General features: G+C 50.7%; 1 protein-coding gene across 1 annotated transcript in view; it reads left to right on the top strand.

Annotated features, from left to right (window-relative positions):
- The window catches only part of FRAS1 (Fraser extracellular matrix complex subunit 1), a 105,292-nt gene that overhangs the window by 75,097 nt on the left and 4,881 nt on the right, over nt 1–25,314 (top strand). Inside the window, exons 30-64 of the mRNA XM_031504663.3 lie at nt 1,507–1,685; nt 3,007–3,123; nt 4,927–5,041; nt 5,494–5,631; nt 5,796–5,828; nt 6,448–6,579; nt 6,850–6,975; nt 7,343–7,590; nt 8,747–8,895; nt 9,129–9,291; nt 9,981–10,116; nt 10,410–10,606; nt 10,940–11,093; nt 11,392–11,655; nt 11,771–11,959; nt 12,365–12,484; nt 12,907–13,086; nt 14,744–14,868; nt 15,383–15,523; nt 16,030–16,257; nt 16,538–16,651; nt 17,604–17,754; nt 18,220–18,379; nt 18,637–18,799; nt 19,015–19,261; nt 19,790–20,134; nt 20,372–20,532; nt 20,909–21,056; nt 21,153–21,358; nt 21,804–21,960; nt 22,518–22,718; nt 23,312–23,499; nt 23,672–23,947; nt 24,089–24,321; nt 24,626–24,786. Of these exons, the coding sequence (XP_031360523.3) occupies nt 1,507–1,685; nt 3,007–3,123; nt 4,927–5,041; nt 5,494–5,631; nt 5,796–5,828; nt 6,448–6,579; nt 6,850–6,975; nt 7,343–7,590; nt 8,747–8,895; nt 9,129–9,291; nt 9,981–10,116; nt 10,410–10,606; nt 10,940–11,093; nt 11,392–11,655; nt 11,771–11,959; nt 12,365–12,484; nt 12,907–13,086; nt 14,744–14,868; nt 15,383–15,523; nt 16,030–16,257; nt 16,538–16,651; nt 17,604–17,754; nt 18,220–18,379; nt 18,637–18,799; nt 19,015–19,261; nt 19,790–20,134; nt 20,372–20,532; nt 20,909–21,056; nt 21,153–21,358; nt 21,804–21,960; nt 22,518–22,718; nt 23,312–23,499; nt 23,672–23,947; nt 24,089–24,321; nt 24,626–24,786 (6,045 nt within the window). The remainder of the gene's footprint in view (nt 1–1,506; nt 1,686–3,006; nt 3,124–4,926; nt 5,042–5,493; nt 5,632–5,795; nt 5,829–6,447; nt 6,580–6,849; nt 6,976–7,342; nt 7,591–8,746; nt 8,896–9,128; nt 9,292–9,980; nt 10,117–10,409; nt 10,607–10,939; nt 11,094–11,391; nt 11,656–11,770; nt 11,960–12,364; nt 12,485–12,906; nt 13,087–14,743; nt 14,869–15,382; nt 15,524–16,029; nt 16,258–16,537; nt 16,652–17,603; nt 17,755–18,219; nt 18,380–18,636; nt 18,800–19,014; nt 19,262–19,789; nt 20,135–20,371; nt 20,533–20,908; nt 21,057–21,152; nt 21,359–21,803; nt 21,961–22,517; nt 22,719–23,311; nt 23,500–23,671; nt 23,948–24,088; nt 24,322–24,625; nt 24,787–25,314) is intronic.

The following is a 25,314-nucleotide window of genomic DNA, read 5'->3' as shown; positions in this document are numbered from 1 at the left end:
ATCTTAGTGCCAAAAGATAATCCTCCGCAGTGAATGTCTGCCTTGAGGAGCACAGAGCAGTATCTACCTCTAGAAACTGCTGAGCAGAAGCTTACCTTGAAGAATTCCCTAAATTCTGTGACTTTAGATTTAATTTGTTCCAGAGGAAGGGGTTGCTATTTGGTGGTGATGTTTGGATCTGTAGATAATTCTTGTCCCCAAATTCCTTCTGAGAGGCTCTGAGCTCAGCACTCAGAGCAGTGACTTTCACCAGCAGCCTCATGCTTAGGGAGGATCCTCTAGGCACAGGTTAGGGGGGTGTGGGAAGTTCTGGGATTTCTGACCAAGCTTAAATAGAGAAAAATGGGATGAAGAAGAGGTGTCACATGGAGGGAAATGAAATATGGAAAGACAAGAAAAATGCTCTTTTCTTACTCAGCATCACTACTTTCTTCACAAAAACCATGTCTTCCAATAACATATTTTGCACTTCTAAGAAATGATGCCACATTTAATTTGCTGACCTGGCAAAATTAGAGGATCCCTCTAGCAACATCCATGCTTTTTTTATTTTCTTTTGCTGTGAGCACAGACTGGTTTCCATAACAGCTGCCAGAACCTGATGGAAACAGAGATAATTAGAGTTTTGCAGTTTAGAAGAGGAGTAATTAATTTGTATTCCCCCTTTAGTTTTCTGCAGATGAAGGTCTATCTTCTCATTTTTAATAAGCATTTACATGAAAACAGGAATTTTTCCCTGAGGAGCTTGTCTCCTGCTGCCTAACCCTAACTAAAATTTATAATCCTGTGTTTGTATCACCATAATTATTGCTGCAGTGATTAATTGCAGTAATATAAACAGGTCTGTAGCTGCAGGTGAGAAAGAAGCAGCAGAAGTCAATGATCTCCAAAATTTTATCTAAAATACTGTTTTGCAGAAAGGAAGGGTAAAAATAGCAAAGAGAAATGTGGAAAACTGGTCCTGAATCCAGAAGTGCTTATCTGCCTAACATGGTCTGTGGCTAATGGGAGGGATATTTCTACCTATAGAAAACATAGAATTTGATTTTTTAGATTTTTAGGGGAACTCCCATGAGCAAAACTGTAAGATCTGGAATGTAATTAGGGTACTGATAAAGGAATTTTAGCCCAGAGTTTGATGATCAAATGGAAGTGTGATATTGCATCTTGCTGGATTACTTTTTTTGTTGCTCCAACTTTTCAAGGGTGGTTTGGGGAAATGAAATGGGAGCGCTTCTGATGGATGATTCACATAATCAAGTGATTAATTATCAGTCAGCAGAATTATCAACCCGTTTAATGGAATTAATTAACAAGATATCCCAATGTCACCAGGATGTCTCAATGTCTGCTGATGGCTTTTGGGAGCTCTGCTGGTATTTCTGTCGCTTAACACTGCATGGAAAAAAGCTCTTGAGTGGGTGGGCATTTGCCTTGGCTGCTCCTTAGCTGCAAGGGCACCTCTTGCTCCCTGTGTTCTGCCAAGTTGCTCCTTGCTTTTCCCAGGGGAAGTGGTGCTGCTGGTCCCGATGCCGGCGGACGGCCCGGCGGACTCCTGGCAGCTTTTACCTGACGGAAGAGCGGCCTCACCCACCTCCTCCTTCACCCAGCAGGACATCAGCGACGGCATCGTGTGGTACAGGCACTCGGGGGCTGAAGTGGAGAGTGACTCCTTCCAGTTCCAGGTATTCCTCGTCATTCCGTGTCCTTTCCCTAGAAATACCAGGTGGCAGCGCTCTGAGGTGACTCCGCTGGCGTCCTGTGAGGCTGAGTTTTAGCAACGACACAGTTTTGTGTGTGAATACATACTGGCAAGCACACCACCCTCTCATAAAACCTGTAATATTTACACCAAGTGAAAAACGTTCCAAGTGCCTTTTTAAAAATGGTGTGTTTGGTGAGCCCCAGAGCCACACAGCCCTTGGTTTCTAAGCTAATAATTTAATTTTGGCTTCAGAGCCCTTCGTCTTGCAAACAGGCCAAAAGGTAGAAATACTCCCCAGCAGCTGGGAAACTGAAATAAATCCTCACTCCCCACAGGTTTAAGAGCCATAAAGTTCCTCAGACAGGTCCTTGGTGTTTGCTGGAAGGGTTTCACAGCCTGCCCTAAGTAAGCCTATGTGAACACTGGCAATGCAGTGTTTGTTACATCTGGTTTACAAGGCAGAAGCAATTACTGTAGCACCGCAGAGGCAATTAAGGTAATTTCTAAAGTAATTAACATAAGTGATAATGAGGAATTTGTGAGCATCAGTGTTGAACAAGCTAATCTTTGTCTTAATTGCTGCATTCCTCTTACAGACTATGCATTTTGCATGAGTTGAGTGTTTGGGTTCAGTATCTCAGAGCAGTTGCAATAATTGTACAGAGAGCTCAGAAAGGGAGCTGGGAATACCTGGTCACATCAGGAGACCACAGCACCCCTGTCCAACTCCAAGCCTTGAACTTTGGGTTGGAACATTTTGGGGCCAACATGTTGTTTTCATTGGCTTTAGGATGGAGCAGGTGCAGCAAATGGCTAAAATGACATCGTTCCTTTCATCAGAACTTACATTTTTATGCATTTTCTAAAAATTAAACTTCAGGATGTCCATTCCCGCTCACAAAGTGCTCTGTGGAGTTCCAGAGCACATTGCTATCCCTACTAAAAGATAAAGCAGTAGCTGAGTCTGTCAAAGAAGGGAGCTGTATTTCTTTGGGTGCTTACTTCACCCCAGGATTGCTGGGAACATTTGCAGGCTCTCCTCTAAGGAATGGCTCTGGTACTCTGAGTTTTTGCTAGTTTAATATAATTTGCTTTGTATGTCTTTGCTGCAGGCTTGCAATTAGGAGTTAGATACCCTTGACTTAATTTTTTGGTGCTAGAGTTGACAGTATTTACGAGCCTGTGAAACGCAAGTGCAGCCCATCTTGGAAGTTGTTGGGCTCACAGGGAGCCACTGCCAAGGGAAAGTCTAAAACTGATCTATAATTCACTTACCCATTCCTGTGACCTTTCCTTCCCAGGTGTCCAGCTCTGCCAGTCCACAAACCAGCCTGGAAAGCCACGTGTTCAACGTTGCTGTTCTGCCCCAGACACCCAAGGCCCCTCAGCTTTCCCTCGGCTCCTCTCTGCACATGGCTGTAAGTGATAACACCGCACAGATGGCTGGAGTAGGAATGGGGAAAAAACAGATTAGAAGAGTAACTGGGGTTGTGGAGTGCAGAAAATACCCATGAAAAGCTGAAAAACTCAGTATTAAAAGGGATGAATGTACACACTTGGAAGGAGAGGGGGAAAGAGAAGCAAAATCAATGTTTTATGGAATTTTTAGCCTTTCCTGAGAAGCCAGGAGGAATGGCAAGAGAGAAAAGCTGTGGGTTAGACTGTACTGAATGGGTGTTGCCAGTAGTTCCACTATAAACTTGATCCCAACTCTAGCTCTAGGAATGAGCATTTGGATGAGAGTGGTCTCTCCAAGGTGGTTCCTTCCCTGGCTGCGTTGATTGGAAAGATGGTTGTGGAGTTTCAAGTTGGTTTTGTGGGCTCACAGACTGTGGTGCCTTCCCTGTGTGTCCCCATCACGTGTGGGTGAAGTCCAGCTGTCCCCTCTACTTCTCCTGTTCTGCACACCAGGCACGGGGTCAGGAAAGGCACAGGAAGCAATGGGAGAGGGATTAGTGGGCAGCCCATGGCACAAGAGCCTTGTCAAGGTTTAAAATAGTGGTGGCCTTTCCTGGGTGATAATGAAACATGGTCACACTGCTACTTGGAGGCATTTATCTTCCTGCTCTTGACTTTTTGTTGTTGTCATTATTGACAAAATTGATGGGAGAGATGTCTGGCAGAGCCACACAGCACTGGGTTTTATAGCTAATTACTCCCCACAAAATTCAATAGGGTCATAAAACACCTTTTACCTCACCACCTGCGAGTCCCACCTTTGGGAGAGACAAATAGGCCTTGGAGGCAGAGAGGAAGAAACATAACCTTAAATCTTCCTGTCAGAAAATTGCACTTCTCTGCCCCAGTGTGATCGAGTTCTGTTCATTCATCTTCAGACTCCTTCAGAATGAGACTTCTGAAGCTGAGTGGAAAGCACAATACTTTGAGCCCTCCCATCCCTCTAGTCTTGACTTGGACTTGTGCTGCTGAGAAAGGTCAAGGGAAGGTTGATGACTCTTTTGTTAAACTGGACACAACGTCTATATTGGTTCTTCTTCAATCTAGTTAACCTCCTTTCCCCATATTGGTAACCTTTCATGTTACAAAGCAGGCTATTTAAGTGCCCAAATCCTTAATTTAGCTTGTTCTCTCCCTATTTTGCTCAAGATTATGAAATGAGCTGGATGCTTTTCATACCCAGCTGAGCAGTTTAATTTGTTAATTCTGCAGGATTAAGGTTCGTGAACACATGGAAATTAGCTGGTTTTGGGCACTTAAGTCTCAAGCAGCATTGTAATTCCTTTAATGCCCTGCCTGCCTTTGGTTCATGATAATCTTGTTATGGAAGGATCAGAGCAATTTTAGACAGGTTTAAAACAAAAGGGAAAACTTTGGTTCCTCTATGTTTCAATTGAAAGGCCTGAGCCATTTTCAGTAATTTTCTTTTAAAGGAGAATGCAGTTCAGCCACATCAGACTATATGAGAAAACTACACAGACAGTGAATTATGTGTTCATCCAGGGAGTTCTTGATCAAACTAGGTTTTCCTTTCTCTCTTTTTAATTGCTGTAGGCCAAAGGAGAAACCTGACCACCTGTGAGTGTGGAGGTTGTGCATCTGCAGGGGACAGGGGGTCAGGTTTAGGTTTAAGAACTGGGCCTTTACATTTCAAGACTATCTTATATTTAACTAGAGCAAAGCAAATTCTCTTTCAATGCATTTTTGGGTCAATCTTCCCATGTCTCTGGCCTTGATGCTCATGGTCTGATGTGTTTATTGAGGTGCTGGAGGACCGTGTGACAGTGATTGAGCCCCATCACCTCTCCTTTGTAGACCCGGAGGTTCCCAGTGAGAAAATCCTGTACAACGTGACTGTGCCTCTCCTTCCTGGGCAAGGCAAGTGAACCTGTTGCTGCTGCATTAATTGCCACATTTTCTGAGCACATCTCCTTCCCTCAGAGTATCATTCTGTGGAGGCACCTCTTAATTCATTTGGCCTCTTTCTTTACCTTTTAAACACCTTGTTCCTTAACCCCATTTCTTTGGCTTCTTTAGGAATGTGCTGCAGAGCTCAGACAGTTTTTGCTACTGTCTGAATAATACTGCATGTTGTGTCCCATGGCTTTCTGCTTCCCACCTCTCGAGTGAGAGGTTCTGTGAAGAAATGCCTAAGTGAGGAATCTCTGTTTAGTTTCTCTTGTTCCTAGAGCCCATTGTCCATGCAGTTGCATTCGTGTGACTTCTTCTGGAAGTGGTACTAAGAAGTACCCAGGGAAAGCAAATGAACCTGTGGAATCAGATGGAGTAATTAACCCCTCTTGGTAATGCTGGTGTCTCTGCACCCACAGGAATCGTGGAGCACAAGGACAGGCCTCTGTCCCCAGCCAGGTACTTCACCCAGGCTGACATAAACCATGGCAGGATTGCTTATCGTCCGCCGACCGCCGCTCCTCACCTCAGGGAGATCATGGCCTTCTCCTTCGCAGGTGAGCATCCCAGCACTCCTCGCAGGGCTGAGACACCAGCTGGACTGCTGGTGTTCCTCCTTGCTGAGGAAACTTCGGATTTCCCCAAAATCCTCCAAGTCCACATCAAGGTGTGCTTTCCTGTCCTGACCACAGTCACTCTGTGCTTGTGTTTGTCCCTCCAGGTCTCCCGGAGTCCGTGAGCTTCCGATTCACAGGTATGTCAACCTCTTTTTCTTCCCTGGCCAAAGCAGTTCTCATCCTTCTTTTGCCCTTCCCATTGCCTGTTACTCCTTGGCTTTTGTTGTGCTGCAGGCACACTTGTGGGTGCTCAGTAGGAATTTCTGTAGGAAATGCACGTGCCTGGGGAATATTAATTTGTCTGGTTCCCAGCAGTGTTTTACAGGAGCTGAGCTGCAGCTTGCTAAAGGCATCTTTTTCCAGTGGCTACCTGGAATCAGTCCTAAAAGCCTGATTTATTCCTGTTGTCCTCCCCAGTGTGAACAAGGAGTTTTACGCTCTCATTTTTTTTTAATACAGCGTGGAGACATTTCTGCAATTAAATTGCCACAGATAAGCTGCTTGCTTGTTTAACACATCCTTCTGTTTCCGTGTGCTTTCTGGCTTCCACCAGCGAGGAGAAGTCCGTGTTCTGAGCTAGGGGCAGAGAGAAATGCTCTTGGCCTGTGTGAAGTGTGTGTGTATGTCTACAGTCAAAGGCAGGAGATAAGCCAGCAGTGTGGGATGGTGATTTTTGTACAGACAGGTGAATTTCCCAGATGAAGGGTCCCTGCAAACCCATCCCTGCACTCAGGCATGGTTTCTGTCTGTGCCTAGTGTCTGGTGGGGAGCACACGAGCCCGGAGATGGTGTTTGTCATCCACCTGCTCTCCGCTGAGCAGCAGCCTCCGGTCTTCCAGATCGCAGCTCCCTTCCTGGAGGTCAGCCAGGGGGGCAGAGCCACCATTGGTGAGTGGGGTGCATGGGGCACGGTGTGGGGCTCAGCTCACTGCCAGGAGGCCCAGCTTCACTTGCTCGGGGGTCACTTGAGAGCCACTCTAGGAGAGAATTCCCTGATACAGCCCGAGCATCATCAGGGGACAAACTCTTTCCATGGAACCCGCAGCTCTCGGGCGAGGGCAGCTCCAGAATTATTTACTTTTCTTGCACTGACTGAATTACAGGGTTTTTTTTTTTTTGCTTCATTCACACAAGCTCTACTCTCTTTCCCTGGCACAGGGATCCAGTTGGCTGTAAGTGACACAGATACAGCTCCTGAGGGTCTTTTCTTTGAGCTGGTGAAACCTCCCCATCATGGCATTGTGCTCAAGTACAGCGCAGATGTGCAGGAGCTCATGAGAGCAGGTGAGTGGAGAGTTTCCCTTGGTGCAGGACAGGGATCAGCCTAGCTGGTTTAGGTGAGCAAGAAGAGACAGATGCCCCTGGCAGATCAGGATACATCCATAGGGAAGCCTTATCTAGCTGTGAGCTCAGGAAGCAACTGGGAAGAAAAGGAGAGTTGGTGCCCTCCTTGAGAATCAGGAGGAGTCACTGGAACTGGGAAGGTCAGAGCTTTTCCTCTGCCCTGCCAGCTACTTAATGAATGCCCTCATAACTTAGAGCCCTGGCAGGATGGGATTAAATGCCAGTTTAGTTCTTGATTAAGGTCATTTGAGTTGGATTCCTGCTCTGAGCAGAGTCTTTCTGACTCGTATATCTGCTCCCTGGGCAGGTGACAGCTTCACCTACGAGGATGTCACCCGGAATGCTCTGCAGTACGTGCACGATGGCTCAGCAGCAGCAGAGGACAGCATGGAAATCTCTGTCACCGACGGTGTCACCACAGTCACCACGGTGCTGAGGGTGGATGTGTCCCAGCTGGACACCCATGGCCCACAGCTGGCCCCAGGCTGCTTGCTGGCTGTCACTGTGGCCAGCAAAAGCTCTGTGACCCTCTCCCGACAGCACCTCGCATACACGGTGGGTTTTCATCTGCTCCTAAGCCCAGGGAATGCTGCCAAGCTCCATTTCCTTATCCCCCACACATCCCTCTGCTGTCAGCATGGATTCTGGGTAGAGAGCTCAAGTTTTGGCTGCTGCCAAAAAGGGATAACAGACTCTTTCATCCCACAGGGATTTAAGGTTATCCCCATTTGACAGATGTGAACTGCCACGCTGAACATGAGAACCTAGTTAATCCCAGATTTTTCTATCAGACTTGCTAATAAAGCACATGGATTTGCTAAGTGTTAATCTCTTGATAATTTTAGCCTCCTCACCCACCTTTTTCTGGGGAGATTGGAAGGGAGAAGGAGTAAACAACCCCAAGATGCTGCAGAGCTTGGTGGATTGAGTTGGTCCCAGGGCTTGTGTGCTGTGCAAGTTATCCTGCTGGTGACATTCCCAAAAAAGCTCTGTACTCCTTGATGATGATGTAGCAACCTCCTGAGGGAGGAGAGGTCGCAGTACAGGAGTGAGGCTGGAGAGTCCTGAGTGAGAGAGGCTGGCTGTCAGAGAGATGATTGGGAATTTTTTTTTTTTTTCCCCTAAGGAATCAGTCTGGATGCAGGTCTGGAATCTGTCCTGTCCTCCTCTTAAGGTGGAAGGCTGATGAGGGAGATGCTCAGGTTTAATCTGAATAAGAGCAGAGATAGGGAAAAGAAGATTTCACTCCTGACCCATATGCTCAGGATGTGTTGATTTCTGCTCTGGGTCTTATTTTTCAACCACCTAACAAAACTTTTCTAAGAAAGATGACATCTGAGTCACAGTGTGCTTGTACTTAATGTGGTTGAAAAGAGACAAAATCAGTTTTTAATTCACTGTGAAGTACTTTGAAAATGAAAATACCAGGTTTATGTCTGGGAGACTGTGTTAATGTGATACAATGACATAGAGAAAACCTTGCTGAGCTGAGAGAAAATGAAAATACGTTTTGTGCTATGTTTTGAAAATGTCATCCCTCTTGTGACTCTCTTACCATCAGTAGAGCTTCATTTAATATTCATCTGTGGCTTTGACCCAGCTAGGCAGGTATAATGCCCTATAAAACACTTATTCTTCCTTCTATTTTTAGTGGAACAAAGCAATGCCTAATTTTGCTCTGTTTTCATTTGGTTTGTTTCTTCACGCTTAGGACAACAACTCTCCCGACTCAGAGATCAGAATCCAGCTGATATCTCTGCCAGCCTATGGAACCCTCCTAAGGATGTCAGGCTCCCACAGTGAAGAACTTTCCAAGGTTTACAATTTCACCATGGAAGACATCAACAGCCAGAGGATCAGGTAGCAAAGAGCACTATTCTCCTTCAAGCCATACCACTTAAAAGCTCAGTGGACTTTTCCCCAGGGATCTCTGGGCTACTTAAAAGAATTCAGGGAATGAATGTGAAGGAGAGTTGGGAACAGAGGCACCACCTCTCTTCCAAGAGGACTGCCTCTCCTCTAACTGCAGGGATGGGATGGATCTGCCTGGGGCTCAGTGAGACTCCCTGACTCCCCGTGTCCTGATCCCACAGCTACTCCACCACATTTGAGACCAGCAATCAGCCCATGACTGACATCTTCCACTTCTCTGTGCTGGATGCCGACAACAACCGGCTGGACAGGCAGATGTTCACTGTCACCATCACCTCTGCCCCGGCCCTGCCTGCCCTCATCGCCTTCGCTGACCATGTCACCGTGAGTGGCGGGGGACAGGGACAGTGATGGCTTAGATGGGAGCAGCTGGACAGTTTTCCTGGGCTGGGGGGAAGTCACTGAATAAAACATACTGTTACTTGTGCCACGCAAAGGGTGAACAAACCACCTGGAGGCCGGAGGAGGCTGATAGTCCATCTGCATCCCCGAACCTCATCTGTTTATATCTCTTCCAGTCAGGAGCTGCTTGTCCCTAGGATGTCTTCTTGATATCAGTGGGGCAAGTCAGATTTATCACTACTCAATGTTTCATCCCTAATTTCACCAGTGTGTGTGTAAGAGATGAGCAGAAGACAAGTCTGAAGACACCTGGTGCTTTGGGCTGACACAGAGCATTTCACACACCTTATAAAAGCCTTTGGAAGTTATCTCCCTTCTTTCTAGCTGTTCATTCCCCCTCCCTTGCCTTCAAAAGGCAAGAAATGCAGGTCTTGCCTTCCAAGAGGTCACCATGACTCTGCCAGTTCCCTTCCTGCCCTGATAAAGAACTCACAGGCTCCTCTTGGAGGCCAGGCAGGCTTTGTTCTTCCCATCCCGCCTCACCTCCCTGCCAAATTCCTGATTAGCAGACCTAGGGAAGGGTGGGACAGCGCTCCAGAGCCTGGGCAAGCCTCTTCCATGGAGGCAGCCTCGTTCAGTAAGGATTTGTGTTGTCTGTTGTTGCTCCCCAGGTGGATGAGGGGGGCAGGGTCCCACTGCTGGCTCATCACCACTTCACTGCTGACTATGATACTGCTGCCAAGGAGGACCTGAGGGTCACCGTGGTCACTCTGCCTGTGTATGGCTACATCGAGAACACCAGGACAGGTAAACTGCTGGGCTCTCCCTTCTTCCTCCTTGCTGCTTTGTGCTCCTAACAGGATCACATCTGTCATATCCCATGGAGGGGACAGCAGCTAAAACTGCAGCTTCCCCAGTGCCCACTCCAGCAGATGTTGCCTCCCTCAAAGGCCCCAAGATGTGAGAAGCCGAGTTGTAGAAAGGAGCATCCCCCTTCTGCAGCCTTCACAATGTGCTTTTCTTCCCCCCATCCTGCTGGCTTTATGTTGAGTTTATCAGCCACTTGAGCATCCTTTCACCAGTGATATTCTGGTTTGCAGGTGAGAGCTTTGGCCCGCAGAGTGAAGCTGTGGGAACCACAGACGCATCCTTTTCCCTCCAAGATGTCCTGGAGAAGAGCATTTACTATTTCCAGAGTGTCCATGAAAGCATTGAGCCCACAAGTGATGTATTCAGCTTCTATGTGAGTGACGGCTTCAGCCAGTCAGAGGTGCAGAGCATCAACATCACAATCCAGGTATGCTGGCTGCCAGAGTCCTCTCACAAACACTTTTCAAGGCTTTACTCCTTCCTTTTCAGTATGTGGGAAGAGAGATTCAAGGGAGATTGCTTCCCCTAGCACAGGCACATAATTTACCTGTGATGCCCCAAGACAGTTGTGCACTGTAGCCTCTTCCTCAGGCTTACTGTTTTGGTGTCTCCTCTCTCTTGGAAGCAGCCATGGGGCCGGACAGATTTGGAGGGACTGGTGATGCCAGCACCAGTGCTGTCATTTGGGAGCTTGTGTTTCATTCAGGTGGGTCTTTGCCTGCGTTCATGTTCCTTTTTCTGGCTGTGTGCCTTTGTGCAGCGGCAGAACGATGAGCCCCCCCGGATGGTGCTGGAGCCTGTGCGGGTGCAGGGGGGCTCAGCCGTGGTTGTTACCAACGCCTCCCTCAGCCTGCAGGACTTGGACACCCAGAGCAGCGAGCTGGTCATCGTGGTCAGCCAAAGCCCTGAGCATGGTACGTCCTGACAGGCCGAGGGACAGGGAGTCTGTCTGTGTGAAAGAGCCCCTGCTGTGAGAGGGGAGCCTGGCATGTGGGATAAAGCACAGTTCGGACCAGGACTGTGCTTGAGGCACAGTGTTCTGGGCGAGCTGTCCCTTGCTCTTTGCAGGTGTTTCCCTGGGGAGTTCCCTGGCATGTTCCCCCAGTCCCTGCTGGCAGGTGGCATCTCCCTGCAGTCCCATGCCAGGCAGGGTGTCAGGTGAAGGAAGGCTCTGTCCCCAGCAGGCTGTGCTGATCCCTGTGTGGTTTGCAGGCCAGCTCCGCAGAAGGCAGAGCGCGGCGGAGGCCCTGGAGCAGGGCCGGGTGCTGTCCAGGGGCTCCTCCTTCACCTACCAGGACGTCCTGGACGAGCTGATCGTTTACACTCGGAGCGGGGCCGCAGCACAGACGGACGAGTTCAGCTTCTCCCTCACGGATGGGCTCCACACACAGGCAGGGAGGCTGGAATTCTCCATGGAGCTGCCCAGGAAGCAGCTACCCACGGTAGCTGTCAACAGGGACCTGCAGCTCCCAGCTGGTACGGGGACAGGGATGAGAGTGGCATTGCTGGGTGCTGCTGGATGGGCCAGCCTAAAGCAGTCACTTGGCCGGGCTGGCTGAAGCTGATTGTGGGTTTGCTTTCCCTGGGGCAGGCTCTGCAGCTCGGCTCACAGCTCAGCACCTGAAAGCAGCAGCTGGACCTTCAGGGGACACGGCCATCAGATTTGTCCTGAGGAGGGACCCCAGCAAGGGCCAGCTGCAGCTGACCACAGCTGATAGTCCAGTCCAGATCTCTGCCAAAGGACCCCTGAGAAGTTTCACCCAGGCTGATATAAACAAAGGTGAGAGTGCTGGATTTCAGTAGTCACAGCAAGTATATAAACCAAGGCTGGTTCAAGGTAGTCCTGTGAGGAGCAGGGACTTGGACCTGATGATCTTTATGGGTCCCTTCCAGTTTGAGATATTCCATAACTCTGTCTTCATGACAGGGGGACGATGAGCTAAAGCAGGGAAGGGGGAGGGAAAGAAATAAGCACATGTTGTTAAGCTAGAGCAGAACCATGTATCATTAAACATATGTTAATAAGTCTTAGCAGGAGAAAGAGAATAAACAGAGAAAGTAATGCAACCCAAATCCAGAAGCTCTGTCAAGTGCCTCAGCTGATGGTGCCAGCCTGCTTCCAAACTAAGAATTAAATGCTGCAGCCTGTAATAAAGCATCTCTTTTCTGCTCTCCCTCTCCCCAGGGCACGTGGTGTACAGCCACAGGAAAGGGGATCCTGGCGGAAACTTCCCCTTCACCTTTGATGTGATGGATGCAGATGGCAACAAACTGATGGACCAAGTTTTTCACATCCATGTCATGGGTAAGAAGCAGTGCTGAAGTTGTGTTTTCTTTGCTGCAGAGCTCATACCTGCCCACAGATACCTATCCTACTTGCCAACAACAAGGCAAAAAGTAATTTTTGATATGCAGTTTTGATGCGCCGTCAATTCAAAGGCCTTTGAAGTGAGGGGCATGGGGAGATTTTGCAGATGCAAGGGTTCATTCTTTGGCTTCTGACAAACTCACTGGAAAGGTAGAAAAATTCCCCTTGATGTCTTCATGCTGTTTAGATTGTCTTTAGGACATCATAATGTTACCATCCCTGACTAATGGGATGGCCCAAAGTTCCTGGTTTGGAATTACCAAAATGTTTGTGCGTGTGCTGTGTTTTGGTTGAGCACAAGTACCCGAGGGAAGGAGTGTGACTGTCTCCTAACTCAGCTTTGTGTTTACCCCTTCCAGAGGACAGATTTGCCCCCTCCATCATCACCAACAAGGGGCTGGTGTTGGATGAGAACTCGGCGAAGGCCATCACGACCCTCCAGCTCTCGGCCACTGACCAGGAGAGCGAGGCCTCCCAGCTGCAGTACAAGGTCACCCGGCAGCCACAGCTGGGCCACCTGGAGCACGTGGCCTCCCCAGGTGAGCAGGGAGGTGCTGGGTCCTCGGAGCAGCAAAACACTGGAGACTGCTAAGCCCTAAACCTTCACTACAGGAAAAACGTGCCCAGAGGCAGCAGCACAGAATTCCCATTCCTGTTAGAAATCAAAGGGCCATTAGCCCACGAGGCTGGGGAATGGAGTGGAAACAGAACAGCCCAATAATCCCAGCTGAGGATTTATGTGAGTTTATGGCCCTACTGCTACTTCTGCATGACAGGAAAACCTTTGGCCTTTGCTGTGAACAGCACAGTGCCCCAAAGAATCCATCCCTTAATGTCCTTGGAAACAGCCCATCTTGGTGAACAGATGACTTGTCCTGCACATGTGATCTGAATTTCAGAGCTGCCTTTCATGCCTGCTGACACTGTGAGTGTGCTGCCCCTCTCTGATGAATTAATCTAAATCTGTGGTGTCACATTATACGCTCTTCTGATTTTATTATACTCATCTAAGATTATATTTCTTCTTAGCTTTAGATTTCTCATTAACATGAGAGGAAAGTAGAAATATCTGCTGTGTGTTTTCAAGATGCAGACAGTCCCTCTACAGCTCAGTTTGAGTGTGTGGTTTGCCTCATCTCACCAAAAATGTGTTGAAAGGGCAGGTATAATAAATGAGTTATAATAACTCATTGCTGACAGTAAATTAAAAACATGCACTGTTTTTGTCTAAATTGCAAACTAACCAGTGAATCTTGTACTTTGGAGACTTGAACTAAGGACTTTATTCCTTCTGTTATTTAAAATCTGATGATGATTCTGATTTCTGTGCTTTTTGATGTCTGTAAAGGACTAATAAGGATACACAGTCACAGACTGAGAAGTAGTTGTAATCATGATTAAAATGACCTAAACCTAAGAAGAGAGTACTGAAATGTTCAAAAGAGAACCCAAACCTTTACACCTGATGAGCTCTGAAGAAATATTAGCTGATCATTCAATTTTGGCTCATTTATTTAAATCAGATCCCGGTGTCTTTTGTAGTGCGGCCAGCACTTGTCAGCAGCCATTTAGTGTGATATATTGGTGGCAAACTTCTTGTCAGGGTGTTTGTTGACAACAGCAGTAAAACTGTTGAACACAGCAACAAGATTTAAAAAGCTCAAGTGCTTTTTAAAATGCTTGTCAGGTACCTTTCTGTGGCTGTGTCCCACCTAATGGCCTGTAAAGATGTCACTATAAATCAGTGCTGAAAAAGGGACTGTGTACGAAATGCAGGGGTACAAGGAGGGGCAGAGAAAACAGACACTTGGAAAGCATTTTGGAAAACTGCTGTGAGGTCAGGAGGCCTTTAGCTCATCCTCAGTGTTGCCTTGGTTGGGTTTGTCCTGCCCAGCAGTGACAATCCAAGTGTTACGTGGACCATTTTTCTCCCAGCTTCTCTCCCCCTCTGCCCCAGGAGGCCCACTCCCAACAGGATGAGGTCAAAAGAAGCCTGGACTTCTTTTGGAGAAGGAGATTTTAGGAGGCTCTGTGCCAGCTAAATCCCTGGCTTTGCTGAGGTTCATGTCAGGCAGCCTGACTTGGATCAGAACCAGCCAAAGCGGAGTCCTTATGGCTAAATGTGTCCTGCTTTCTGTAGTTTTCCCCTGCCTTGCTCTTTCTGTTGCACATTTCCCTTCTGTTGTCTGTTTCCAGGGACAAGAATTAGTTCCTTCAGCCAGGCAGACCTGGCCTCTGGCAGCATCCAGTACATCCACACCAGTGACACGGAAAAGCACAGGGACGCCTTCACCTTCTCTGTGTCTGACGGGACAAACGAGGTCAGCCCCAGCCTCCTCCTCCTGCTCTGAGATTCCCCACGTCCCTCAGGGCAGGGAGCAAGCCCTGTGCAGGGAACAGGGAGCCACCTGCCATCTGACCTGGTGGGACTGGCTCACCAAGAGCTGAGTGCCTGGTCTGCAGCTGCTTGCCAGCTGCTCCCGGAGCTCAGCTTTGATCCAGTGCACTTGACAGCACAGTGACGACAGTCGGGCCCTTGGAGAAATGCCTTTTTGCTGCTTTCTGAAAGAGAAAAGGCATAGCTGCACATAGAGGGAGAGGGGCAACACAGAGTGAGAGAGGGAGAGAGCACAAATATCAAAGAAAGAGGGAGAATTAATTAGTGGGGAGGGAAAAAGAAGATCACGTTCATGTGATCTGGGCTTAGCAGCTCAGATTTACTCACCAGACAAGGCTGAAATGAAATTACCCAAACTGGGGATGGCTGTGCTCTTGCGATGAAGTCACATTCTTGGAAGGCTGAATTCATCAAGCCAGGCTTTTCCTCCTGTCCAGGTGAGCCAGACATTTGACATCACCATAAACCCCGTGGATGACTCCTTACCCGTGGTGCAAATCTTTGGGATGACGGTTCAGGAAGGGGTGAGAAAAACCATCACCGAGTTTGAGCTCAAAGCAACAGATGCTGACACAGAGGTAAGGCAGAACCCCCTGGCCTCCTCCCTCCCCTCTTCTGCTGCACATCTGGGCTGTTGGGAAAACGGGCTTGTGTTTAAAGACTTAGGCCTTGGTGCTAAGCTTATGCTTAGCATGGATGAAAATGGCACTTCCTCTTCTTGCTGGGTCTGGCCAGAGGCTGAGCTGTCTAATACTGGCTCTACCTCACTGCTCCTTTCCCTGCAGCAAGAGATCTGGCTGCCTGAGCCAAAATCCTGTCCCAAAGGTTTTTGCCGCTTCCGCTGTGGCAGAAGTTGGCAAGGGACACATTGCCCAGAACGGCTGCAGGGCTGGGGGCTGCTCTTGTGTTCATGGAGCTGTCACAGGGGTGGGAGCTGCCTCAGGCCAGCTGAACCAGGGCTTCGGTGGGATGTGCCTTGCTGTGTAGGGAGAGGGATAAGGGCAGGGCTCAGGGGGAACCAGGAATGTGCTGGCCTGGCCCTGAGGCGGTGTCCCCAGCCTTGCCCCTCCCTGTCTGGGCACAGGTGGACTCCATCACGTTCAGGGTGGTGCAGCCGCCCCGGCACGGGCTGATCGAGCGCAGCGGCCGCGGGCAGCGTCCCCTCCAGGCCAGCACCTTCACCATGGGTGACATCTACCAGAACCTCATCAGCTACAGCCACGACGGCAGCGGCGCGCTCAGGGACCGCTTCACCTTCACCGTGTCCGACGGCACCAACCCCCTCTTCGTGGTGCAGGAGGGCGGGAGGAAGGTCAGGGGGGAGAAGGGGATGGCAGGGAGCTTGTGAGCCCGTAGGGAGCTGCCTCCTCTCAGGGCAGGGGGGCTGAGCTGCAACCTGAAGGCAAGGGTTGAGTGTTCTCGGTTGTGTGATGCCTTTGCTCCTTTTCCTCCTGCCCGTTGGGTGTGCAAACTCACCCCAGGGCCTGGGATGCAGCAGAGCTGAAGAGAGCCTAGCTGGTAAGGTGGGTGGGCTCTGACTCCCAGAGGCTCTGACTCCCAGAGTAACCCCCATCTCTCTGAACTGCTGTCAGGTCGTGACCGCAGCACCGCAGCGCTTCCAGGTGGACATTCTCCCTGTGGATGATGGGACACCCACGGTTGTCACCAACCTGGGCCTGCAGTGGCTGGAGTACACAGATGGCAAGGTAACACCTGCCTGGCCTCGGCCTGGGCTGCTTCTCAGGAAAACATCCTCATCCTTCACTTCTGTTTTTGTCAGGGAAAATACCCACCCCAGGGTATATTTTTAGCTTTGCTGATGGTGGAGATGGCTTGATGATGTGCTGCAGCAGCTGTGGCAGAGATATATAGCTTTCCAAGGATATGGTGCTGGGACTTCTTGCTATAACGTGCCTTTGTTGTGCTGAAGTCCAAACAGAACCCCAGGAAACTCTTGGTTTGTTTTTGAGAAGCCAGCATTAACACTTTGGTTCTTCCCAGAAAAAAAAATGAGTGGAAGATGCTGTAGTAAGGAATTGTATTAAGAAATGGCTATCTCAGCTCAAACTCCTCACTTCAGGAAAAGCACTCCTGCAGCCTCAAGCAGCTCAATTTTCTCTCTTTCTCCTGCTGTTAAAAACATTTTGTTCTTGAAGAGAAAGCAAAATGTGGTGGAACTGAATCAGATCCCTGTGAGGGCTTTTGAAGGAGGCTCTCATGGAGGCTCAGCAGAGCTGTGTGAACAGTCTTGACTGAGTCCTTCAATCCGAGATGTTTTTTTGCCAAGCAGGGCCTCACCTGAGCATCAGCACAGCTCATGGAATAGAGGTGTCTAAATGACACGCAATGAGTTGTCCTAGCTTTTAGCCCCAGCTAAATAAGGCTGGGCAGCCCCTTTGGAATTTGCTTTTCTTTGAGCCACATTTGTCTTTTTAATTAAACTAACCAGATGTGAGGCAAAATCTGAATCCTTCTTGTGTTGTCAAACACATTGTGGGATATCTCTGTTCAAAGCTGCTCTGTACTTTCACATCCCTAGATTTTCCCTCATGGAGAGCTGTTTTGACAGAGGGATGGTTGGGCTTTTTGAATGAACAGTCAATCAGACTTGCACTGCTGGAGCTTCAGTTTTACTCCCTTGGTTTGGCTTTAATCCAGGCCACCAATCTCATCACTAAGAAGGAATTACTGACGACAGATCCTGACACAGATGACAAACAGCTGATCTATGAGATAACAACCGGTCCCAGAAATGGTCATGTGGAGAACAAGCTGAAGCCAGGGACAACTGTGACCACCTTTACACAGGGTATGGAGCTGGGCTGTGCCCTGCTGCTTTTTTCCATCAGTTGATTCAGTTTGTTAAAATAAGGGAAAAATAGGTGGGAGGGGAGAAGACAAGGGGCAGATCTCCAAAGAGTGTGGAAAATAAGCGTTGAACTTGGCTGTCAGTTGCAGAAATCCTATAATTTTTAGACATACCGACCTGTGTCCTGTAGGTTGTCCCAGGTTCTCCAGGCTTCTTAGAGCTGGAGATGTGACTTGGGGCAGTAAAGAGGGGCTGTAGATCTTGCAAGTGCATCTGATCATCACAGTCTGGCAGAGGTGTAGAGTCAGCAGTGTGGGGGAAGGTCACTCTTGTAGGGCTGAGGGGGTAACTGCTTCCTCTGCCACTGGGATCCCCGATCCCTGTGGCCGTGCAGATCCACACTGCTCATCTACAAAGCTGCCTTTGGAATCCTGTGTTGACTGACTGGAGGTTCCCTCCTGGCAGAGGATGTGAACCAGGGCCTCATTCAGTACGTGATGCACGAGGAGAAGGTTCAGGAGACCATGGACAGCTTCCAGTTCCTGGTGAAGGACGGCAAACCCAACGTGGTCAGCGGCAACGTCTTCCACATCCAGTGGTCCCTCCTCAGCTTTACTCACACCAGGTAAGTGCTGTGAGGGTCACAGCACTTGGCTGGCAGCTGGGCTCTTACCTGAGCTCCCTACAGCATGGGAAGGAAATTCTGCCAGTGAGGAGAAGGGCCTGCCAGGCTGAACCACGGAGCAGCCGCCCGGTTATTGCTGTGCCTCAGATTTTCCACGGAGGCCGCACTCGCCCTGAGCGCGTGGTGCTCAGTGTCACACAAACACGTGGGCTTTGCTCCCCAGCCTGCTCTTTGTGTGTGCCTGGTCCCTTTTCCAGCTACAAGGTCCGGGAAAGTGCTGGCTCCGTGAGTGTCACCGTGAGGCGGGTGGGAAACCTCAACCAGTACAGCATCGTCCTGTGCCGCACCGAGCAGGGAACAGCCGCCGCTGGAGCTGGATCACGGCCCGGAGAGCAGGACTACGTGGAGTATGCAGGACAGGTGGGTGGGCACACAGCAAAGGGACGGCCTGACCATGCCTGGAGGAAAGAATGGAAGAAAAGTGACAAAAAGACCAAGGAGGGTGTATTCTGTTAGTAAAGTCAGGTGGGTTATTTGCTGTTGGAAGAGGGAGCACCTCAGAGCAGGGTGAGACAGGAAGGACAGGGAGCTCCAGGCCGCAGTCCAAGGACAGCAGCCGGCTTGCTGCCTCCCAGGTGCAGTTCGAGGAGCGGGAGGACACCAAGGCCTGCACCATCGCCATCAACGACGACGACGTGTTCGAGGGCACGGAGAGCTTTTCCGTGGAGCTCAGCATGCCGGCCTACGCCCTGCTGGGCAATGTCACCCGGGCCACCGTCACCATCGCGGACCCCGAGGACGAGCCCACGCTGCAGTTCGACAGGAGCACGTTCCACGTCAGCGAGAGTGCCGGCTTCCTCTCGGCTCCCGTGCAAAGGAAAGGTGGGTGGGGTGTGCAGCACGACGTGCTGAGCCCCATGGGAGGGACACGTGCGGAGGGGGAGCCCCTGGGCTTTGCCTGCTTAAGGTTTTGGGGCCTTTTCTGATGTTTTGGAAGAGGCTCTGCGCACAACTGCAATGGCAAGCAACACACGGGGCATCGTTGTTTATTTTTTTAACCTTTCCTGTCTCTGCTCTTAAAGCTTCTTGGTTTGGATTTGTTTCAACTCCTGGCACAAGCAGGAGCAAACCTTTGTATTTGTTTGCTGCTTCTCTGTGATGTAGACAGTGTTTTATGTGGACCCTGTCAGTGGGCTGTGTGTTCTCTAACAGGCAAGTGCCACCAGTTTCCTGAGTGTGGGTTAGGAGCATGCCTGGAAGTCATGTCTAAGCCAGCTGCTATGCAAGTTCAGCATTTCATTCCTCATCCTCTTTTCCAAGTGCTGCTTTATCATTTCAGTGAACAGTGTCTCCACCAAGTAGATGAAAAGTGATTCCCCAGAACTATGGGGTTTTCCTGTTGCTTCCTAGGGGATGCCAGCAGCACTGTGTCTGCCATCTGCTACACCATCCCCAAATCAGCCAGAGGCAGCAGCCTTTACATGCTGGAATCCGGCTCCGACTTCAAGTCCCGGGGGCTGTCAGATGAGAACCGCCTCATTTTGGGGCCGGGTGTCACCGTGGTGACCTGTGATGTCACGCTGATCGATGACAGCGAATATGAAGAGGAAGAGGAGTTTGAGGTGGTGCTGGCCGACGCCTCGGACAACGCCCGCCTTGGCAGCCGGGCTTCAGCCAACGTGGTCATTGCCGGTCCCAACGACGCCTCCACGGTGTTCCTGGGGAATGCCACCTTTACTGTCAGCGAGGCTGCAGGTGAGGAGCAGGGAGCTGTGCTGGGATGCTCCCCGTGGAAGCTTTCATCACAAAGAGGTGTCAGAAGGAGCGATTCAGGGCACAGCAGAACTTCAAAGATGTGCTGAGGGACTCTGTGGTTCTCTCTGTGCCGAGGGGGAGGCTGGGGGAGGAGCAGTGCTGAAGGGAAGGAGGTGGGTTTGTGGAACGTGGCTGCTCTCTCAGCTTGTTCTCCCTCATGTGCGTCTGGTGCTGCAGGACACATTGAGATCCCAGTGCTCCGGCAGGGACCTGACCTCTCCACGCCCGTGTCGGTGTGGTGTGCCACTCGGACATCAGACCCGCCCTCGGCCAGCCCAGGAGTTGATTATGTCCCCAGCTCCAGGAAAATAGAGTTCAGGCCAGGCAAGACAGAAGAGGTGAGGGGCCACTTGGACTCCTGCTAAGTCTGCTTTGCATGGTGACACTTGTCTTGTGTTTCTGTGCATATCTGCCATTTGTTTTGAAAATCCTCTCAGGCCACTTGAGAACTGTTAATGATTCTGCTAGGCACAGACTCCTGTCCCATCAGCTCTCCAGCCTGGAGAGATTTGGTCCTGCCACCTCTTCCAGGAGAAAAATGGCTGCCTGTTCTCTGAAATGATATGCTGGGTTTATGTAGAACATTCTCTACATTGATTAATGGATTCAGAAAACATCATGACACAATGGCTTTACACTAGACTCCCAAATGTGAGTGCTGGGAAGGGTGAAAGCTTTGTACATCTAACAGCAGGAATTCCACTTTCCTCCCAGTTCTGCCCCCTGACAATCCTGGATGATGCTCAGTACCCAGTGATAGAAGGGCTGGAGACATTTGTTGTTTACCTCAGCTCCCCCCACGGAGCCGAGCTGGCGAAGCCGTTCCAAGCCATCGTGGCCATTAATGACATCTTCCAAGACGGTCAGTTATCCCTGGCAGCTGTGTCTGCTCCCTTCCTGCCCCTTGCCTCCCTGTGCATCCCCAGCACTGCTTGGCTCCGTCTCTGCCCCCCTGCAGTGCCCAGCATGCAGTTCACCAAGGACACCTACACGGCCAAGGAGAAGGAGGGGACCCTGCACATCCCCATCTTCCGCACGGGGGACCTGAGCTACGAGTCCTCTGTCAGATGCTACACCCGGAGCCAGACAGCACAGGTCATGGAGGACTTCATGGAGAGGAGGGACACAGAGGAGTCTCGCATCACTTTCCTCAAAGGGGAGAAGGTGAGCTGGGCCTGCCGCGTGGGGGAGCGAAGAACCGGTGCTGGGAGAGGTTTGCATCTCCTCCTCGGCCCTCTGTCATCAGAGGAAGCTGGAGATTGGTCCAGGCTGCTTTCAAATTCTTGTCCTGGCAATGTGACCCCCCTCAGAAGGGGTGGGTGTTTCATGATGGAGCTGGTTAAATTGTGAAATGCAAATCTGATGCATCAGGATCACTCAGGATTGTTGTACAGAGGGTTTGTGAAGGAGATGCTTTTGCTGCTGTGTCTCATCACGTAACAACGTGGTTTGTTCACACTGAAGGAGCAGCCCTGAAACTAGAAGGGTTTCTTCTAGGATGGACAGCACTCTGAATAGCAACCCTGGATAGGGAAGTGCAACCTGGCCTTTACGTGGCTTTATCAGATTTATCAGTGTTTGTTGCTTTCTCCTCTTCACTTGGCTTTAGGTGAAGAACTGCAGTGTTCACATCAGTGACGACTCTGCCTTCGAACCAGAAGAGCAGTTCCAGGTCTATCTGGGAAGCCCCCTTGGAAACCATTGGAGTGGAGCTAGGATTGGGAAGATGGACATGGCAACCATAACTGTCACCAATGATGAAGATGGTGAGTGAGGCTGCTCAGCAAGGATGTCTGGGGGTTCCCAGGGAGTCAGCACAGTCCCATCCAGGTGGATGCCTTCGGTGCCATGATCACAGTCCCGTGTGCAGGTCACTGGTGTGCACTGGACTGGGCTGAAGGGGGAGGCTGTATAAAAGTGTTTGGGCCCACTACCCCTCCTGTTTCCCATTCCCCTGCAGCTGGAGTTGCTGTGCTCCCCCTGGGAGATGTTCCTCCCTCTCCACAGCATCACAGCCTGGAGAGATCTGTAGGGGAGAAGAGGGATGCCGGGTCCCTGTGGCGTGACAGCCAGCAGGGGCTGGAGCACCAGCACCTGGCAGGGATTTGGGGGTGTGTGGGAGGCAGGGATGCGAGAATCATTTGCCATCCTCTGTAGCCCAACACCCTCATTAGCTTTTACCCCAAGTCCCACCCAAGTCTTTCTGGCCCCTGCTTTGAGGAGCCCCTTGCCCCGGAGGTGCGTGGCTGGGTCTGAAAGGAGCTGGGGCTGAACCAGCCAGGGGTGCAAAGCCGGGGCTCTTCCTTCACTGCTGTCCCCGCAGCCCCCACCATCGAGTTCGAGGAGGCGGCGTACCAGGTGCGGGAGCCGCCGGGCCCCGAGGCAGTGGCCGTGCTGGCCGTCCCCGTGCTGCGCCGCGGCGACCGCAACAGGACCTCCAAGGTGCGCTGCAGCACCCGCGACGGCTCGGCGCAGGCCGGCCTGGATTACTACCCCAAGAGCCGCATGCTCAAGTTCAGCCCAGGTAAAGGGGCCTCTGGACAGGGGAAGAGGTGGGGGCGTGGCTAGAACATCCAGGGGGTTTGGGAAAAGCCACTTCTCGCAGGAAGTTGGCTGTAATTGTAGCTGATGTGTTAAACGAAGGGTGATCAGGCCACAGAAAGAAGCACGGGTGCCTGGCAGAGTAAAGTCCTCCTCAGGGAATGTAGGGCTGTGAGCACCTCAGACCGTGTTGCTGGACCAAGAAGTCCTCACCAAACAGCTCTGCACACCGGTCTGGGGGAGAGGAGGGATGGGAATGTGCCTTGCATCCCAGATTTTTCCTCCAGACAGCTAATACAAGACAGTCATTTTTAATCCTCAGACAGCACCTGCTAATAAATCTATCGCCAGATCGATTGGATCAGTTGTCATAGCTGGAGTTTTATGTTTATAGTAGACTCCTCTGGGTAAATTATTAGCAGCAATGAGTGGAAATAAAATTTATAATGTGTATTTTATCATAATGTCTCCATGGTCACAGCCTAGAGCAGCTATGCAGGGTTTGGATGAGAACTTCAGAGCAGTCTCTGATGATGAATCGATTTCCCTCTGTTTTTCTTGCACTCGCTCCTACAGGTGTGGCCCACATCATGTTCAAGGTGGAGATCATGTCCAACGAAGACCGGGAATGGCACGAGTCCTTTTCTCTGGTGCTGGGCCCAGATGATCCGGTGGAAGCAGTTCTTGGAGACATCAGCACTGCCACAGTGACTATTTTAGATCAGGAGGCAGCAGGGAGCCTGATTCTCCCAGCACCTCCCGTGGTGAGTGGATGCGATTTAATACAGACCGAAAACTTCCAAGTACAGCCTGGAAACTGCAGAGGGGTTTTGGAAATAAAATGTAGAGCTGCAGTGACAACGTGGGAGGGAAGGATGGCCTTTTCCACCCTCTCCCTCAGCCCCATCTGAGTGCTGCCCTCTTGTCTCCACACAGGTCGTCACCCTGGCTGACTATGACCGTGTGGAAGAAGTGACCAAGGAGGGTGCTAAGAAATCCCCCTCCCCAGGCTACCCCCTCATCTGTGTCACCCCCTGTGACCCTCACTTCCCCAAGTACGCCCTGATGAAGGAGCGCTGCGGCGAGGCCGGCATCAACCAGTCTTCCATACAGTTCAGCTGGGAAGTGGCCGCCCCCACGGACGGGAACGGAGCCCGGTCGCCTTTCGAGACCATCACGGACAACACCCCCTTCACCAGCGTCAACCACAGGGTACACAGAGATCCCGGCCTCAGATCTCCTTGGATCTGGGACTTGCTGTGAGGCGTGGGTGTTTGGGTTTAGAAAACAGAGTGCTGTTTTCCCTTAAGCCTGCTGGAAGCACCAGTGGTTTCCCCCTCCTCGTTCCCTCAGGTGCTGGACAGCATCTACTTCAGCCGGCGGTTCCACGTGCGCTGCGTGGCCAAGGCTGTGGACAAGGCCGGCCACGTGGGGACCCCCCTGAGGAGCAACGTGGTGACCATCGGCACAGACAGTGCCATCTGTCACACGCCTGTGGTGGCGGGCACGGCCCGAGGTTTCCAGGCACAGTCCTTCATTGCCACGCTCAAGTACCTGGACGTGAAGCACAAGGAGCATCCCAACAGGTGAGAGGCTGGAGAAGGGGGGTGCAGCCCTTCCCCGGCCCCCCTGGGCTTACAGAGGTGCCTGGGCTCACAAGCATGATGTGTGTGTGAAACCACATCCCTCCTGCAGCGTGGGCTGCTCGAGTTCCTGCCCCACTCTCTTCTCATACTCTGCTCAGCTGAGGGGGTGCCCTACCCCTCTGCAACGGGGAGTTTTGGGAACAGCTTAAGGAAAGCTTAAGCACAGCTTAAAGCTGTGCTGCTGTGGGGATCCTGTGCCTGCCAGGCTGCTCTGTTCTGCTGTCTCATGTGCTGCTTGTTCCAGGATCCACATCTCGGTGCAGATCCCCCACCAGGATGGGATGCTGCCCCTCATCTCCACGCTGCCGCTGCACAACCTGCATTTCCTTCTCTCCGAGTCCATCTACAGGCACCAGCACGTCTGCTCCAACCTGGTCACTGTCAGGGACCTCAGAGGCATCTCAGGTAACCTTCAAGGCCAGCCTCTGCTTCCTGAACGTGGGAGACTGGAAAGAAATGTGGAGGGAGGCTTTGTCTTCCTCTGGGCTCTCTTGACATGATGTAAATAGCAATGAATCTTCCTGGTCTAACAGCAGTGACCAGCATTGCCCCATTGGAGGTGGGATTCCAGGCATGGGAATGTTTGAGATTGTAGGTTGTAGGCTCACATTGTGCTGGTGATTTTCTGCTTTTCAAATAGTTCTTGTGATACCCACCTGGATAGAGAGGGATCTGCAGGGCTGGATCACTGAGGTCTCCCATGAGGCAAAAAAAATCAATTCACTGGTGAAGGAAATGTCAGAGCTGAAAAGAACAGGCAGATTGTGTCTCTGAAACTCCAGGGAATGAAGTCCAGATCTAGGCAGGATCTTGTACTTCATTCTGATGATTCCATACTCAACCTGTTCCTCTTAAAGGTTAACTTCAGCCTTGAATTGGTAGATCCCTAAGTTTGATTTTTAGCATGCCCTATTCCTGTAGCATTTTCCCCTG

This window comes from Lonchura striata, chromosome 4 (assembly GCF_050655825.1).
Source record: "Lonchura striata isolate lonStrDom1 chromosome 4, ASM5065582v1, whole genome shotgun sequence".
NCBI classification, from domain to species: domain Eukaryota; kingdom Metazoa; phylum Chordata; class Aves; order Passeriformes; family Estrildidae; genus Lonchura; species Lonchura striata.
The sequence above is the reverse complement of the archived record's forward strand: the minus strand, read 5'-3'. Positions and strand labels throughout refer to the sequence as shown.